Raw genomic sequence first — 17696 nt, 5'->3', positions numbered from 1 at the left:
TCTTCTTCAATCTTAGTGGTCACAGCGGTAAACCATAATCTCTTCTTGGGAAAATTTTAACATAAAGTTCCCGAATCCGTTCGTCTGTATATAATGACCGAAGAAACACACACTTGAACTTCTTTTCAAACAGTGTATTTCTGTAAAATTAGCCCACGGCTACCGAAAACGAGGGGGTGCAACGCCTTACACCACTGAAAAACTGTCACTACAGAACAGATTACTTGGATAAAAGACGGAACCTTTGTCCAGCTAGCAAGCACTAAGCCAACAGTTAAATGTGCGGCCAACTTTCAAACAATCATTTTACGAATGACCAGAATAGATAGCAATATCTCAAATTCACGTATGCAGTACTGTGACGCAATAATGAAAGACAATTATGAAGTCATTCCAACAGGTGTTTAAAGCTGATGTAATATTTCCTGTTTAAACAGGCCCAAACAGGCCCAAACAGATTTGACACAATTCTTATGAACGCTGGTGCAACTTTGGCTCATGTTTTAAGAATTTCCATGACGTAATATTCAGTAGACTTGAACGGTTTTTATATGACGTTTGATTTGGTGAAAATTGTCGGGAACACTTAGCCTACCCCGCCATCTTCTTTTTGGTCTTCCAGTGAATGTTATTTTCTTGTATATTTTTTGGGACTTTTTGATTATTATATTGGACCATGTGATGTTCTCCATCCTTGCGATCATTCATCCATCCAACCATCATTCTTCATCATGCAGCCAGTTCTTTTCTTGACCGCTTTTCCTTTACGGTACTAACTATTTTTAACCGACTTCGTAGCCTACGCAATGGGCGGAGGGGAGTGGTGATTACCAGCACCACGTTCAGCAAAGTTTTCAGCGAAGCTTGCAATATTTGAAACCATTCACTTCACCATGCTGCAGCTACTTTTCACCCTTTTAATCGGCTTAAATTCAAAATTTGTTGTTGATGTGCTGTGACTTCAAATCTAGAATAGTTTGCTCAACTTTCTTTTGATAAATGTGCTCAGTTGCGTTTATATGCAAATGCAATGAAGACTGCCACTGACTGCTTTGAAGCAAAGGTTATTTATAAGCAGCGTAATTTTCTTCGAAGTACGAAGACACTGCAGTAATATAGACTTATATAAAATTTGCGGGAAAGAAACTTTCACGACTAGGGCGATTGTTGTGATCTATGCAATTCAAAACATTCTTAATTTCTTGGTGTGCCAAAAGTTTGAGAAATAAGCCATATGTGAATATTTAGTGTCTTTATGGTGTGTAATTCTGAACAGACATAAAATCCGTTGCAAACACGTGTGGAATCTCATTTTCTTTTTTATCAGGCAGTCCAGGTTCTTCAATAGCCTACTTATTTCGAGAAAAGTATGATTGTCTTCGACAGGAGCAACATCGAATGCTTGAATTGAGGCTGCCGTTAGTCTACACCTGTAACAGACGTATGTTTGCATGCACTCAATCATTCAGAAGGTTCAGTTTGTAGTTGTGTGATATCATCATTTTATGTTGGATGACGTTTACCAATCATTTCGTGCAAACACTTTCCGGTTCTTTTAAACGAACAGTTGAGTATGAAATTATTTCAAACTTCTGACTTGCTATTTGACTTTTCAAAGGATTTGTCATAGGCCTTTTAGAAAGAATAGTTTGAAACAAGCAAGGAAGAAAAAATGTAGCCTAAGCCGTGCGTAGCCTAAACCTACTTGATTTAGTTAGTTCAAGGGTTGTTAATTACTACCGGTCTATAATAGCTAAACTTGTCGCTATACCGATAGTTTTATGTTATTGGCCATATCAATGACGTTTGCTTTACCACCATTGCAAAGCCGACTTGTTCTTAATGTTCTTATAATGCTTCCGGCGTGAACTCAAGCGACACTATTCAGTAAGCTATTTAGGAAGCAGTGATCAAGTCGAGTTTCACCAGAAGCAATAGTAATGAGGCATTGCACGGCTGCAAGATCAGTCTTTTTTACATTCCTAACCTCTGTTGTTTGGGTAATGAGCAAGACTGATGCAAACACGAAACGAACATTTTTTGTTGACCGAAACAAAACGAAAATCCCTCACAAATAAATTTAATTCGAAACGAAATCAAAACTAGTAATTTTGCATCGAAACGAACAAAACATTTCGAAATTACAAAACAGATTTTTTTTTCGAATATTTCGGATAGACGAATCCTGTTATTTCATCATTCTGTGACTTCAAGCATTATTAAACTTTTGAACAACAGTGCACTGGAGCTAAATTACTTCGAAGTGTGAACTTTTGATGCTTTCTGCATTTTTGAAATTTTCGTGCATTTTGAAATATTTTTGTTTCCAACAGCCGTAGTCATAAATAAACACTGACCTGGTTTGTATTTTTATTATGGTATAGTTTCAGTTGAGAGAAACAATACATTGTGCGATGTGTGGCCTTAACGATCTTTGCTGGATTCGAAGGCACAAGTTTTTGTTACCAGTGAGATGAGTAAATGGTTGCCAAAGCAGGGACATATTAACAGCAGCTGCCAGACAAGTCGGGTGAAATTGTTTAAAAGTATTTATTGTTAAAATTAGTTCTTGCAGGCCGACCAACTTTGGGATACTCACTGGTCACTACCGAGCCAGAAAATCAACCTTTTTTACATTGACTTTATGTCTGCTGGGAAATGACAGACTCGCTTTTTTTCCAGTGCTTTTTTCACTCAAATTGAAGCCAAACAGTCTGGACGAAGCTTCGCGTCTTGCTCATGTATCTGCGTGATTGATGACGCAAGTCGTCGGGCATTCGCTGATGCGTCAGCGTCGTTTACAAGCGAGATGTGGTAACAGGTTAAGCTTTCCAATGCGTTTTAGGAATAGGTTCTGTTTGTACCAACACGTATTTCCGTATGTTTACGTTATGGTCATGAAGCAGTGCGTAGCATAGAAGCAGTACGTTGCATAGTAATAGTGTGTTGAAAGGTTTCAGTCAAGAAATTTACCAAAGAACATTAGCCTACTTCAGTAAGACATTATCTAAACTTATTGTTTTAGATCTCCAATTCTTGCCACGCAAACACTCACAAAGACATTCTTTTTGGAGTGTCCTGCATTTTCAGTTATAGGGGTACAATAAAAAAAAAGATTGTTCACGACAATTTTTTAGTTTACCTTGCAACAGCAGATGCTTGCACAGTAACATGTATAATGTGGCTTCCCAATTGGTGATTTCAGCCAGATATCTTGTGTCGCATGCAGTTTTGTAGACCTGATCCATGACCTTCTTTGAGGATGGCTATGACCTGATCCTATTCTGTGACCAGAGGCCAGATACTAGGAAAAAAATGCATTTATTAAAAAATCGACAAACAGTCTATGCAGGCCAAACAGTGATGAGTTCTGTGCATATAGATTTAGAATACAGATTAAAATATTTGCACGAGCTATTTTGGTTGAAGTTCTATTAAATTAAACCATGCAGAAAAGTAATATTTACGGTTTTGCTCCAACAAGCAAAAAGTTCCGGTTTTACGTTGTGAAAGCAGCAACTCCTGCTAGCTTAGGTCGGCATCACATTTCGCTTGTTTCGTTGCAAAGTTTTTCATTTTCAGCGATACAATGTGGGATAACATTTTGGTTGAAGTTCTATTAAATTAAACCATGCAGAAAAATAATATTTACGGTTTTGCTCCAACAAGCAAAAAGTTCCGGTTTTACGTTGTGAAAGCAGCAACTCCTGCTAGCTTAGGTCGGCATCACATTTCGCTTGTTTCGTTGCAAAGTTTTTCATTTTCAGCGATACAATGTGGGATAACATTTCAATACTTTACGACCTTTCAGATTTAGCCCAAACAGTAGATCCCAGGAAGCACATCAGTAGCCTACAGTGCACTACCAATCGGTAGTTTTCGCATTGAGGTCCGTAGACATTAAATCAATGTAAAAAACAACTAAAACGGTGACTTGAATGTTGGTTGGGAAGTAGCTTTGGCGACTAAGCCGATTTATTTCGTTCGATATAGACTACATTAGGTTTAATTGAATGGCAATTAAATCGAGTAGGCGATTAGCCAAGTCGATTTATTGAATATCGGTATTGTTATTGTTAATACTACCAGACAACTTTTTAAACTCTGCTGTAGATGTAAAAGGGAGGCAAAATCAGTATCCTGAAAGTTGATTTTGATCGTGTTTATTGATCATCTTTATGAACATTGGACTAACATTCAATGCTTTTTCCATTTTAAAGACCTCCAGCAATTTATCATGAAATATCTGCTTCGACTAACTTTTTTGCCATGACAAAACTGACGCAGTATTAAAAAGACCACGTAGTTGATTAGCATTTTTCTACTGTATAGCAACTTAGCACAAACTCTCTAGATTCTAGAAGAAAGCATCGACGAAGCAAAAAATTAGACAAGTGATTTTCACTTGCGCCATTGGCCATTGGCTTTTTGTTTGATTTGCTTTTGGTAGCCCACTAATATTTCGAAACAAAATGAATTTCTCTTTTATTGGACTCAAAACTTTTTGTCTTCATTTCGTTTCAAATTAATTTTGTTCTAAAAAATTTGGTTTTGTTTTATTAAATTGATTTTAAAGTAAACATTGGTCAGACTTGAGTACATGGAAATTTGTAAAATTTTATTTGAAACAATCCTAGTGTTGATTGGACATAGATTGAACGTAAACCCGCCATAGAAAAGAATAGCCTACGCAGCGTTTTCTCATTCACGGAACAACTGAAAAGGTCCCTAGAACTTCCCCAGGCTCAGGTACAAAGTAGCCTTGAACCCTTTGATAACGCTACAAGGTAATACAACTTGTGAAATATTTGTGATTTAATTTGGGTAGAGAGGTAACTTTTTTAAACCATAAACAGACATAACCCAGCAACAACACTACATTTAACATTATAAAAACAAAAAAGAAAAACAATAAGTTAACGTTTTCGATTAGTCATAGGCTACAGCCCTTTTCAAGCCTATAAGAAAAGATTATTTGTAACTATTTGTAGCCTACTATTTGACTATTTGTACTACTTGTAATCTGCTTGCAATCTTTGTTTCTTGAATGTATTCTACTGTACGGTTTGTTTCAGGTATTTTGTCATGAAATCGTAAATGCTAGCCAAAAGCTAGTAGACCACTTTTTAACGTTGCTAATCTTATAAAATAAGAAACGGTAACACCAAACTGTAAAATTTTAGTAATTTGTGTGAATGACAAACCTGTGCTAAAAATGTCAGCAAATAATGAAAACGAAGTCGTTGAAATAAATGTCGGAGGAGTTGCTTACACTACAACAATCGAAACTCTAACCTCAAAGCATCCCAAATCTAAACTGGCTCGAAGTATCCAACTTTTTCGATCCAGTTCACATAACCAATCAGCCAGATTACGCTCAAGTGACCAACTAATATCTGTTCTGGAAGATGGTCAAGGTCGACTGTTCATTGACAGAGATGGTCCAACGTTCAGATACATTCTAGATTTCCTCCGCAGACACTCGCCTTCAGCAGACTGGATTGAGAAAATGGTTCCTTGCTCTGATCATCACCGATTCCGAGCAGAGGCGGTTTTTTATGGTCTGGATGCTTTGGTTGAAGAGGTAGCCTACTACTATAGTCTTTCAAAACTTAATTCTACCCTTAAACTAGTGAAATGCAAGCTATACCTTCAGTACCTTAGTAAGATTTGTTTTCTGAAAGCATGTTTTTTTATCTTGATTGTCACAGAAAACAATAACCGGCCTATCATATTCATATATGTCATAAGTAACCCCTGAAGATATGCGCAATTGCACAGACCAGTCAACGTTTGTTTTAACTGTTAGTAAATTGAAGGATATTATGCCAACTCTTCTACAGTATTTGCATCATGAGTTCATATTCTGACTCTGTTTACTTTTTAACGGATCCACTTTCACATTCTTGAGGTTGATGTAAACTTACTTACTGATATAATATCATCCTCGCCTTTAACTACTTGTGAAACTTCATTCTGGGATCATTACGGTTTTCGACATTTGTTGTGCATAGAAGTAGAATCAGCTCAGTGGCCCATTGGTTATCGCCGGCTCTAGTGCAGGTAGGTCTGAGATCGATTCCAGATCGGGTCCTACCAACGACATTAAAAGCGGTACCGATTGTATTCTTTCTTGCATAACGCAGTGAGGATAAGTCGGGTAGCCTAATAATGTGATGACTTTCTAAATATGATACAAAATTCAAAATGAGCCTCTTGTCGCTAAAAGACCTTAGCGAATTAGCGATTGTAGAGCGTCAATAGACAAAACTATATAGACTAACATAAGCATGTTTGTCACAATCAAGGTGCAAAGGCCTCGCGATGGCTTGCTTTGTATCTTCAACGAATGTGCTATTTTCATTATGGAATTCTGGTGCGTTGTGTTATTATCGGTTATGACCTGAAGTAACGTCTGATGACAAAATCTGTATTATGTAACGTGTTTTCTGGAATCATTTTCCCTACGTGACCTTCTATAGACTTCTGTTGTTTACATTTAAATGCTACGTGACCGAACGATGGTTCTTTATGATGTAACCTTCTCGAAGTTACTGGACTGAACAGCCAACTATAAATAGTGGTGTAGTTTGTGTAATGTTTATTCTGAGATTCCGAGATTATTCTGAGATTATTATTATGGTGATTGTTACGAGTTGATTATGAGAGTTGTGCTATGAGTTGTGAATTGGTATAGTTGATGCAGAAATTAGAGTTATTTGAGAAGCCGTTCGTTAAAGTTCTTCAAGAAGTCAGATTATCATTTCGCTAGTAGAATTATTCGACATTTAATTGACTGCTTTTCGGTTGACCCATTAAACTACGTCATTGAATCTTTCCAAGTCTTTTTTCTGGTAAGAAATAGAAAGAAATCGTGACATTCTGGGGGCTCGTCCGGGAAAAACCGAAAAAATTTAACCGAAAAACCGAAGAATACCGAAAGATTTATTGAAAGAATAATAAATTAATGTCAAGATGGCGGATACTGTCAAACATGAGATGATTGAAGACTTAGGGAGCATGGCTGAACGAATGGGGCTGACTGGTAATGAGAAGTCTCAGTTTGTGATAGAAGAGTATCACAAGATAATGGACCAAAAAGCTCAGCGAGAAGCTGACGAAAGAGAAGATAGAAGAGCTGCTCGTGAAATAAGGAAAGCAGAACTTGAAGCTGAAGCAGAGGAGAAGCGGGCGCAGCGCGAAGCTGAAGAAAAACAAGCTCAACGAGAAGCTGAAGCTGAAGAAAAACAAGCTCAGCGCGAAGCTGAAGAAAAACAAGCTCAACGAGAAGCTGAAGCTGAAGAAAAACAAGCTCAACGAGAAGCTGAAGAGAAACAAGCGCAGCGCGAAGTAGAAGCTGAAGAAAGAAGAGCGCAATATGAATTGGAAAAGTTAAAACTTGAATTAGAAAGACAAAAGCTGGACATTGGTGAGCGATCTAATTCTACTGATGATAATGCTCGAGATGTTATTGTGGCGCAAGTTAGACGTCCAGATTTGCCATCATTTGTTGAAGAAAAAGATGAGTTGGATAGTTATTTGTTAAGATTTGAAAGATATGCTACAATAGCCAAATTGGAGAAGTCGACGTGGGCTACCCAGCTAAGCATGTTATTATCGGGACAAGCTCTTGATGTATATTCAAGACTTTCGCAAGAAGAAGCCATGAATTACGACAGATTGAAGTTAGCTCTGTTAAAGCGATACAATTTTACCGAGCATGGATACCGTCAAAGATTCCGTGAGGCAAAGCCTGAACGACACGAAAGCCCAGGTCAATTTATTGAACGTTTAAGAAACCTTTTGTTAAAATGGTTTGAGCTTTCGGGGGCCGATCAATCATTGGACGGATTGGCAAACCTTATAGTTAAGGAACAATTCACAGATTCATGTTCAAAAGATCTGTCTGTTTATCTAATGGAGAGAAGTCCAAAGACTCTAGAAGAAATAGCCAGTGTGGCAGAACAGTACTTAGTTGCTCATGATGAGAAGTTGTCGACTGAAGGAACGTTGTCATGCGATAATGACGAAGAGCAAACAAATAATTTTAAAGGAGGTGCGGTTCCAAGAGAAGTACGTTGTTTTAATTGTAATGGCTTAGGTCATAAGTCTGTTAACTGCCGGAGGAAGACTAACAGAAATCATCAGGAATCGAGGAAGTGGTGCAATCGTTGCAATAGGCAAGGACACGAAGCGAAGGAATGCAAGGACAAGTCGTTTTCCTTACCTAATCAGTCTGGAAAAGATAAAGACACGGACGTTTATCGATGCGGTTGTGCGTTAATGATTCCTGAACCCACGCTTGACGAGGAGAATCCGGATGAGGATGTTTGCGGAAAAATAATACCTGAAGATCACCTGCCAGTAGTGGATGGAAAAGTTGGAGACAAAAAGGTAAAAGTTTTACGTGATTCTGGTTCTACTGGTATAATAGTGAGGAGAGATTTGGTTAAAGACAGTCAATTAACGGGAAAAACTGGCCATGTGACAAAAATAGATACCACTTCAATCCAAGGACCGTTAGCGATGATATCTATCGAAACTCCGTATTGTAGTGGGACTGTGAAAGCGTTATGTTTACAAAACTCTTTAGTTGATCTGATAATCGGAAATGTTTTTGAGAGAGATTCTGAAGTTACTTGTTATTCTTGTGGCAAGAATGGTCACTTTGCTCGAGATTGTTCTGCAGATAATCAGCAACGATCTCACGATGACGGATATTACAAGCGCGAAGAACCGAGGAGAAGAGGCAGGCAACGACCATTTGGAGTTTGCTATAGATGCGGTAGACGCGGACACTTCGCCAGGGAGTGCGTTGCTGACGGCGGACATTCGGAAAATAGACGTTGCCGTGACAACCACTGCTACCGATGTGGGGAGATTGGACACATAGCCAGGAGCTGCTCTTTTGATGAAAAGGCTTGCTACAACTGTCACAGAGAAGGTCATCTCGCCAAGGACTGTCGGGAGAGGAGGTGTTTCCGATGTAAGAAGATGGGTCATCTTGCTCGCCGGTGCATTGAAAACATTGCGGACGTTGGAAACTTTCACAGTAAACGTGACTATTGTTTTGAGAAAAGTTATCGTTGGTAGATCATGCAACGATGGACTTATGAGAATTGATTTATTGAGTAATTAATTGTTTTGTGGTGTGTTTTGTATTGATTGTGTTGTTATATTGTTTGCAACAATATCCTAAGGGGGGGCGTATGTCACAATCAAGGTGCAAAGGCCTCGCGATGGCTTGCTTTGTATCTTCAACGAATGTGCTATTTTCATTATGGAATTCTGGTGCGTTGTGTTATTATCGGTTATGACCTGAAGTAACGTCTGATGACAAAATCTGTATTATGTAACGTGTTTTCTGGAATCATTTTCCCTACGTGACCTTCTATAGACTTCTGTTGTTTACATTTAAATGCTACGTGACCGAACGATGGTTCTTTATGATGTAACCTTCTCGAAGTTACTGGACTGAACAGCCAACTATAAATAGTGGTGTAGTTTGTGTAATGTTTATTCTGAGATTCCGAGATTATTCTGAGATTATTATTATGGTGATTGTTACGAGTTGATTATGAGAGTTGTGCTATGAGTTGTGAATTGGTATAGTTGATGCAGAAATTAGAGTTATTTGAGAAGCCGTTCGTTAAAGTTCTTCAAGAAGTCAGATTATCATTTCGCTAGTAGAATTATTCGACATTTAATTGACTGCTTTTCGGTTGACCCATTAAACTACGTCATTGAATCTTTCCAAGTCTTTTTTCTGGTAAGAAATAGAAAGAAATCGTGACAATGTTATTATTGTACGTAGACTCTACTTTAACTAACGTTCTCTAAATTTTTCTCACCATCAACTGCTGAGTGCCTTTAAACAAAACTTTATTAAATAAACAGATTGATGGAAAAGAATCTGGATCAGTTATGCTTCGAAGAAACTCCACTGTGATCAAAGAAGCAAAAACTTGCTTGACAAGCCTAGCTTCAAAAAGCTGTACCGGGTAACACAAGATGTCTTTGCACTAGAAGGATTATTTTATGCAAAGTTTGTAACATTTGCACTTCTAAGCTTTTTTGGGTGATGAACGTAATTAATCAATCATCTACGGCACACATGTAACTTTCTTGTCTAAAATTAATTTTAGTTTGCTTTGAAGTTTTACAAAACGTTCCTTTCTTCACGATAACAAACTAAATAAAAAATTGTTGTGATTCAGACTTACAAGACAACCCACCATTGGCCCTCTTTCAAGAGACAACCCTTACTTCATCAGTATCGGATATCGAGGTTATTACACTGCAGACAGAGATAGCCCGGCAAATGACTTGGCTAAGTTTAGAAAGATAACAAGAATTACGGTGTCAGGAAGATCGGACGTTGCAAAAGAAGTAAGTGTTCAATGTTTCTGCCAATTCAATGTAATGTTACTTTGCATAGCTGGCACAAACGTGCAGAAAATGAATTCCTAAACGTAAACATACAAATTTAGCATCAACAAAAGGTTTTACTTAAAGACCGAAAAAAGGGTATAAGATCGGCAACGTGGCTACTTATAATGTCTGTGATAAAGAGGGGACCATGATACCATTACATCATTAAGTTTTTACAATCATTAATCCGTTATTAAAGGTGACATTAAGACGGTTGTTTGTAGGCTGTTATAGCCAAGCGAGTCTAAGTCCACATAAAAATTACACTTTTGGAAGTAATTGATTGATGATAGCATTGCAAACTTCGCGACATGTCGTCTTAATGTTATTGCTGCTTATTTTTAAGTAACTTACAATTTGACGAATATATTGATTTTTGGTTGTCTTGTCATGCATTCACGTCGTTTGGTGTTCAATTTTGCTTGTACTTATTTTTGCTTACGTCGACTTCGGCTATAGGTTTATTGTCATTGTTGAAGATATTCCCTTTAAACGTTGGGAAATGTTTGTTCAGAAATGCAGTAGCCTAGCCTGCATTACTTTTCAAACAAGCAATATCGACATTGCAATCTACTAAATCACGACCAGGAACTGTTGCAGTAAGAAAAATGTCTTGTTTTTTTTTTTCATTTCTGGGAAGTTATATATTATTTGAATTTCTATGTTCTTCAAAATGTTGATGAGTTCTAAAAGCCTTCAGACTGACTGTATTCAGAAATGCTCTATCGTTTGAACATTTAAGCATTGCTTTAACCATCACTATTTTGCATTTATCAAGTGATGTAGCTACTTCGACTGACGTTTTCGTTTCTTGCTAGTCGTGCTTTTACTTAGAAACAACAGTTTTTTTTTTTATTGTAAAAATTGACTAGAGTTCTAACTGAAGGTTAGATTAGCACAAAGTCATAAAACATGCGCACAGGCTCAAATCACAAAGGGGCCTGCCGTAGTATTTATAAACTGAGGTACCGTATTGTTTTACTAAATTACAAAGTCATAAATTACACATGAAGACACATTACCTTTCATCATTAAATTGATCAACAGCTATGTTAAAAAAAAATATTTCCAAATGCTGAATTTACAGAAATGAATTGGAAAACTTCGATACCGAAACACTGAGCTACTTCGTTAATATCCCCAGAGAACATGAATAGTAATTTTTCGGCCTGATTTAACCTTGCCTTCTGCATTGTTAGTTTAATTATTGATTTAGTTCTAATTAGCCTAGCCTACTTAAGATAGAAAGAAGGAATAACTAACATAGTACGGTACTAATATGTTTTGAGCGACAGGAGTTCAAAGGAAAATTTGTGTCCCATATAAATCGTAAACTTAACAGCTGCATTACGACTGTAAAACTGCAAATGTTTATTTTTATTATACCGTTTTCAATTTGTTAGTAGGCTCTGACGTAGTTGAAAATGTCATAAATTATTAGGTCAAGGTTGTAAAGTTGGTAATCAAATTAATATTTGATGTGCTAGACGTAGTCGACCCTTATATGCGACGTAGATCTATGCTTTATCTATGAGTTCAAGTTGCTGTCATTCAGAAGTGTAGCTGGAAAAGAAAACTCATTTACCACAAGCAAACAAAATTTAGAAAATGTAGCCTACATTGTTACCTATTTTGAATCAAAAATGTGGCTCTTCATCACTAATGTGATCAGTGGGTCTCTTTTTCTTAAACTTTTTTTTCTAATACAAACTCGATAATCAAGTGTTAGGCTGCTATCCTACTGCGGTTAATACTACACTTTGATAACACTATATTCACTAGCACGTTGTGGTGGTCTCAACACCTCATAAAATTAATCCTGTCAAAAAAATATATAAGTTATATAATGTTGGTGAAAATTCGAACTTCTACAATAATTGCTACATTAGATTCTAAATCAAACCATTTCAACAGTGAGGATCAACATTCTTGATATTAAAACCAATTAGTGCTCAGTTATAACTTTTGAAATGAGTTAATAAGGCGACACGATGGCCCCCGGATACTTTCCAAAAGTAAAAATGCAATTAGTGACAAGGAAAATCTCATTAAAGAATATTATTGACAACACAATTGCTCGGCCGCAGAAAAGAGCGGCGCCTCTTTCACATCTAATGAGATTACACTCTATTGGATCTACGTGTAGACTTGTAGTTAAATCCATTAGGCTAAACTATAAATTTGATGTTTCACGTAGCCCAAGATACAACCGCATTATTACAACTAAATTGAATTATTTATTTTCTTAGATCAATTAAAATGGCTATATCATAGCCTAAGCATTTCCACAGTATTTCTATTTTGCAAATTAAACAAGTAAGTTACAAGAAAATAAATCAATTGCCAACTCGTAAAGTTTTTTTACCATATGTAGACTAACCTATCCCTGGGTGATATTAGGTTACAACTTACATAGGTACATAATTTATACAATAGGCCTATGTTTGTTAAATTAGATAGTCGAAGACAAAAGTCAGATAACTACCCTATAGCGAGGTGGGCAAACTTTTTATCTCGAGGGCCGCATTCAGAATCTGAATTTGTTCGAGGGCCGCAGTATAAGTTAGTATAATTAAGATTATAAACCAAAACGTCAAATCTAAAATAGTCAAAACACAAGCTTTTATTTCTTTTTTAATATGACGAAAGAATCGGAGATTTTACATACAGTAGCCTACATGTATTACATAAAAGATATAAAAAAGGTATGTTTCAATTATTTATTTGAATACAACCCACATCAAGATAACACTTTGCCAGACGCACTTTGAGCAAATTCAACAGAATACATCTGTGAGCGAATTAACATAATCAGAAAAACTAAAACGAAAAAGAAAGTTTCATGATGGGACAGGCCAAAGTCAGAAATTTCGATTGTGACGTAACCGGCTGTTTTTGACACTACAGTAATATTAGCCATGCACTCATGCAAGATCACAATGTGGCTGGGAAAACAAACTACTACAATGCGACAAAAAGACTATAATTTGTCTCTATCAAGATGAAATATACGAAGTAAAAGTTTAATTAAGTCATTGTAGTGATTAAAATTTTCAAGCAATTTTAGAATTATTTTGTTGTATATTTGCTTCAGGCTTTCGCGGGCCGCACAGAAAGTAGTCACGGGCCGCATGCGGCCCGCGGGCCGTAGTTTACCCACCTCTGAATAGCCTAACACAACAGGAAAAAAGTGAAACTTTGAGGAGTAAAATGGGCTCTTCAAAATTTCATCCTATTTAAATAAATTAATTTTATCTGAACTTTTGGGGATCTCATTTTTAGGATTAAAAAATCCCGATAGGCTAATGTGATCATGTAGGCTAGTAATTTCATTTAGCCAGTGCCGAATTTATCGGTCCGTTAAACTAGAAAGGCTGAAGCCTAAGGTTTCATGATTTAGGGGCCTCAAAATTAAAGATGTACCGGTACCACGTATAACTTATATAAAAACGTTTAAGCATGGCCTACATATTTGAAAAAACTTTCATCTGGTAATCACATAAAATTTTCTGGCAACCAGTTTTAATAGTAAAGTAAGTATTCATAAACAGGTCGTAATACAAATTAAGTTTTTGGTGTATTTTTTACAGAAAGGAAATATGACACAGGTTTAAAGTTACATTTTTCACTGTTTCTTTGAACATGGCTTGGTTGTAAATAGTTATTGAGAAAATTACCTGCTAATTTTTAACGAACGATGTTAGTTAATTATTTTCTTTGACTATAACATTTCCTATTTAACAGTAGCCTAATATTTTACAAAATCTTTACAGTCGTTATGTTGTCTCCCTGCCAGTAGGCTATAGAGATTTGTGCCACTTTTGCAGTGTAGGTTAAACAACATTTGACAAGGTATTAGCCTACTATTAATTTGGGCTGAAAGTGAAATCAGAATGCGCAATTTTAAGACCTTCAATGAATTTTCTCGGTTTTATAGAGCGTTTTTCTGTGAAACTCATAGCATTATTTGTCAACGACGCTATTATAATCTGATAAAGTATTCGTCACATCAGCGAAAAACCAATTCAAAAAATAGGTCTATGAAAGAATGTTCTGCCTGAATGATTGCCCAACAAAACTTTGAAAAAGTAGGCTGGACTATGTGATGTTAAACAATTAAGTAATGAAAAATTGAAGAGTCCTATTCAAAATTATTTTTTAAACTTTTAAACAGATGGCTGGCTACGTCAAGCTCTTGTCATTAAGCTATTATGCAAATGCAACTCAAAATGTAAATTAATGTAGGCCTATCATAGCAAGAAATAGAACTTGTGGAAGGTATGTAAAAGTTTAGATTTCATTTAAAGGGCGGGGAAACCCAAATTAACTTTTTGCGAGTTTTTTGTTTCAGCGTGATGTCATTGTGTACAACATGCGTACAACATTTATCATATCAGGCCTATGTAGTATAGGCATTTGGTTATATGCTGCTTCATAACTGTTTGTCAGTTTGAATTGGTATATGCAGCGCCTTTAAATGCACCGAAGCCAGTGTTGTACGTTGACGCCGTCATTTGACGGCGTCAACTTTTTGTTGACGCTGAGGCTAGAGCCGTCAATTTATATTTTAGTTGACGGAAGTAATAGCGCCGTCAACTATTTTGCCGATTTTAAGCTTCACGCGCTATGCATCATTTTTTGTGTTCATGGAAAATCTCGTTTCACAATGTATTCTGGCCAGCGCGACTCATCCGAATTATGGCCTTTCGCGTTGGTTAGAATGGCTCCCTGGAATACAAGCGGAAGAAGTTCGCCAAATGGTGATCGCTCATATCGTGAGCAGTATCGAGAACGATGGATCAGAGAGAGAAAGCGAATAATCAATGAATGTCGGAGGTTGAAGATTCTTTATTTTAAGAGCTCTATGCCCCTGAAAAGAGCGATGTTGGTGCAGTGGACCTCGTTAAAAGATTTATATATGCTACACCATCACAGCACGCTTGGAACAATGATACCTTTCCATCGTTTCCGAGTAAACGTTTTCAAGGCTTGTTTTTGAAATAGGCCTACAATACACCAATACCATCCAGCGCTGCTGTGGAACGCATGTTTTCACTTGGAAAGGACATTATGCGTCCCAAACGCAGCAGATTGTCAGACAAACATTTTAAAATGCTTGTGTTTCTACAAGCAGATAAGATAACTAATAGGCTAAGCAGCCAATTACAGTACAGTCTCAAAACATAATACCTGCTCTTTACTTATAGCTATTGTTAGCCTAAACTTGGTTGAAATACTTCTGTTTTGTGAGACCCTGGCTAAAATAGCGCTAGAAATTAGCGCTGACGCCGTCAATTTCTTTAAGAGCTGACGCAGTACTTTACGCTGTGAAGTTTTTCGGCAATTCGCGCTGACGCTGACGCCGTCAATTTAATTCATTGACGCGTACAACACTGACCGTAGCCTACCACAGCTTAGAACAGTGCTTCCCAACCTTTTTCAGTTCGCGACTCACTTTTAATGCAAGTTTTATTGTGCGACCCACAATGAGATATGCCATGGCATCTTTACTACTGGGCACTGGCGTAATGCGACGCAACACATTTAATTGTTACACATTTGGTGCATTGTTGCATAATTGTTACGTAATGATAATACAATAATTTCCCGATCTACTAGAAAAGAGGGTGCACAATTCATGAAAATGGAAAGTCAACAAATGAAGTCAAGATAAGAGTAGCGATGGTGAAGGCGCAGTACTGTTCAAGACCAAACTGCGGCTTCGAGGTCCATAGTAATGTCGGTATTTTTTGGCAAAATTTTACCATTCAGTTACATTTAGAAATGCTTCGCGACCCACCTAAAATAGCTTTGCGACCCACCAATGGGTCGCTAGTCGCTACCCACCGGTTGGGAAGCACTGGCTTAGAAGTAACATTATGATTGAATTAAATGTTAATTTTTAATTTTCCCACTTACACAATAAAACATTCTTTCAAGAGTGAGCTACGTACACTGGACATCAAATGGCAAAGCACCATGGAATATGAATGGGATTTAACGGCTTTCGAAGCACGGCGCTCTGTTATACCTATCTGAAGTGCAATTGCGCTTGTCCCATTAACTGGTCTCATATGTTTTTATCGAGGCTTTCTTTTTCGAAGAGACTGGTTTCTTTTCTTTTCCGAACGCTTAGCCTTATTGAAATGGTTTACCACCGGCATAAGCGTGCTTAGATAGGACAAAATTTTTATTTAGCTATGTCCATAATGATACCCTATATAGCCTACCTATACTTTGAACATGTTAGGCTACCCTATTACTGACGTAGGCTACTATTGTACAGTTTTTTTGCTTTTCACCTGTGAAAAGAAAAATCTTCCTCTCATTATTCACTACTGTTTTTGAAAGTGCTTAGCTCACGGCATAAAAAAATCTTCTACCACCCATTTGTTTTAAAATCTTCAACGGATTTTTATTTGATGCATTGTTTGTTTAAACAGGTTTTTTCGGAAGAATTAAACGAAAGCAGAGACCCGGAGCGTTTTCCACCTGAAGGATACACTTGCCGTTACTATCTGACCCACACCTACTTGGAGTGCGCATTCGAGACTTTGGTGAAAAAGGGTTTTGAACTTGTGACGTCATGCTCAACAGGAAATCAAACTCTTCCGACAAACAATAAAGAAGACTTTAAACAGTGGTCCACTTTTGTGGAGTACTTGTTTTTTCGAAGACCAAAGTACAAAGAAACAGCTTCGGGTTTACAGCCTGACGATCACGTAGACGTTTTCGAAAACATTTAAGTTTCAAGCCAGAAAACGGATTCCAGATTAAAACCTGTTTTATGCCTGACTCGGTCATCTGTTAACTTGCTGTTACTTGTGTTGTCTTCAGTAGAGTTTTGCGCTTACTGATGCCTACGTGACCACGTATACCGAAAAGACTTAGTCGAGCGGGCTACACTATTCCCCTGCTGTATTGCTTACACTATTCGCAGTGGTGTAGCTAAGGTATCCAGCAACGGGGAACAATGCGACACTTTTTGCGCGCCTCATGACAAAGCATGCTTTACTGAAAACTTTCACAATATGGTGTTTCAGACAGATGCGCCCTAGCCTCAGATACCTAGACTGCTGAGTGTTCATCACGTAACGGCTTCACGAGGGGATTAATTCTAGCAGGACATTTCCGACGACCAATTAAAAAGAGTGGTTTTATTGTTTCTAATTATTATCACTGTTTCAAGTAGGCTAAAACTGTGTACTGAGATATCGTGGTTTTGTCCAGTTCATTGCAGATATCCACACAAGGATGTAGGCTAT

General features: G+C 37.3%; 1 protein-coding gene across 1 annotated transcript; it reads left to right on the top strand.

The window, feature by feature from the left end:
• The first annotated feature begins 5199 nt into the window (after positions 1 to 5199).
• Positions 5200 to 17617, top strand: LOC145779795 (BTB/POZ domain-containing protein KCTD12-like). Its single transcript, XM_082591440.1, has 5 exons — positions 5200 to 5584; positions 8930 to 9052; positions 9898 to 10001; positions 10218 to 10389; positions 16875 to 17617. The coding sequence occupies exons 1-5, from the start codon at positions 5216 to 5218 to the stop codon at positions 17175 to 17177; spliced, it is 1071 nt and encodes a 356-aa protein (XP_082447566.1). The 5' UTR covers positions 5200 to 5215; the 3' UTR covers positions 17178 to 17617.
• The last annotated feature ends 79 nt before the right edge of the window (positions 17618 to 17696 follow it).

This window comes from Aplidium turbinatum, chromosome 11 (assembly GCF_918807975.1).
Source record: "Aplidium turbinatum chromosome 11, kaAplTurb1.1, whole genome shotgun sequence".
In the NCBI taxonomy this organism is placed as follows: Eukaryota; Metazoa; Chordata; class Ascidiacea; order Aplousobranchia; family Polyclinidae; genus Aplidium; species Aplidium turbinatum.
The sequence above is the reverse complement of the archived record's forward strand: the minus strand, read 5'-3'. Positions and strand labels throughout refer to the sequence as shown.

Coding starts and splice junctions, on each gene's coding strand:
- LOC145779795 (XM_082591440.1), top strand. CDS start 5,216: ATGTCAGCAAATAATGAAAACGAAGTCGTTGAAATAAATGTCGGAGGA. Junction 9,053..9,897: donor GGACGTTGGAAACTTTCACA/GTAAACGTGACT, acceptor TTAAATAAACAG/ATTGATGGAAAAGAATCTGG. Junction 10,390..16,874: donor GATCGGACGTTGCAAAAGAA/GTAAGTGTTCAA, acceptor TTGTTTAAACAG/GTTTTTTCGGAAGAATTAAA.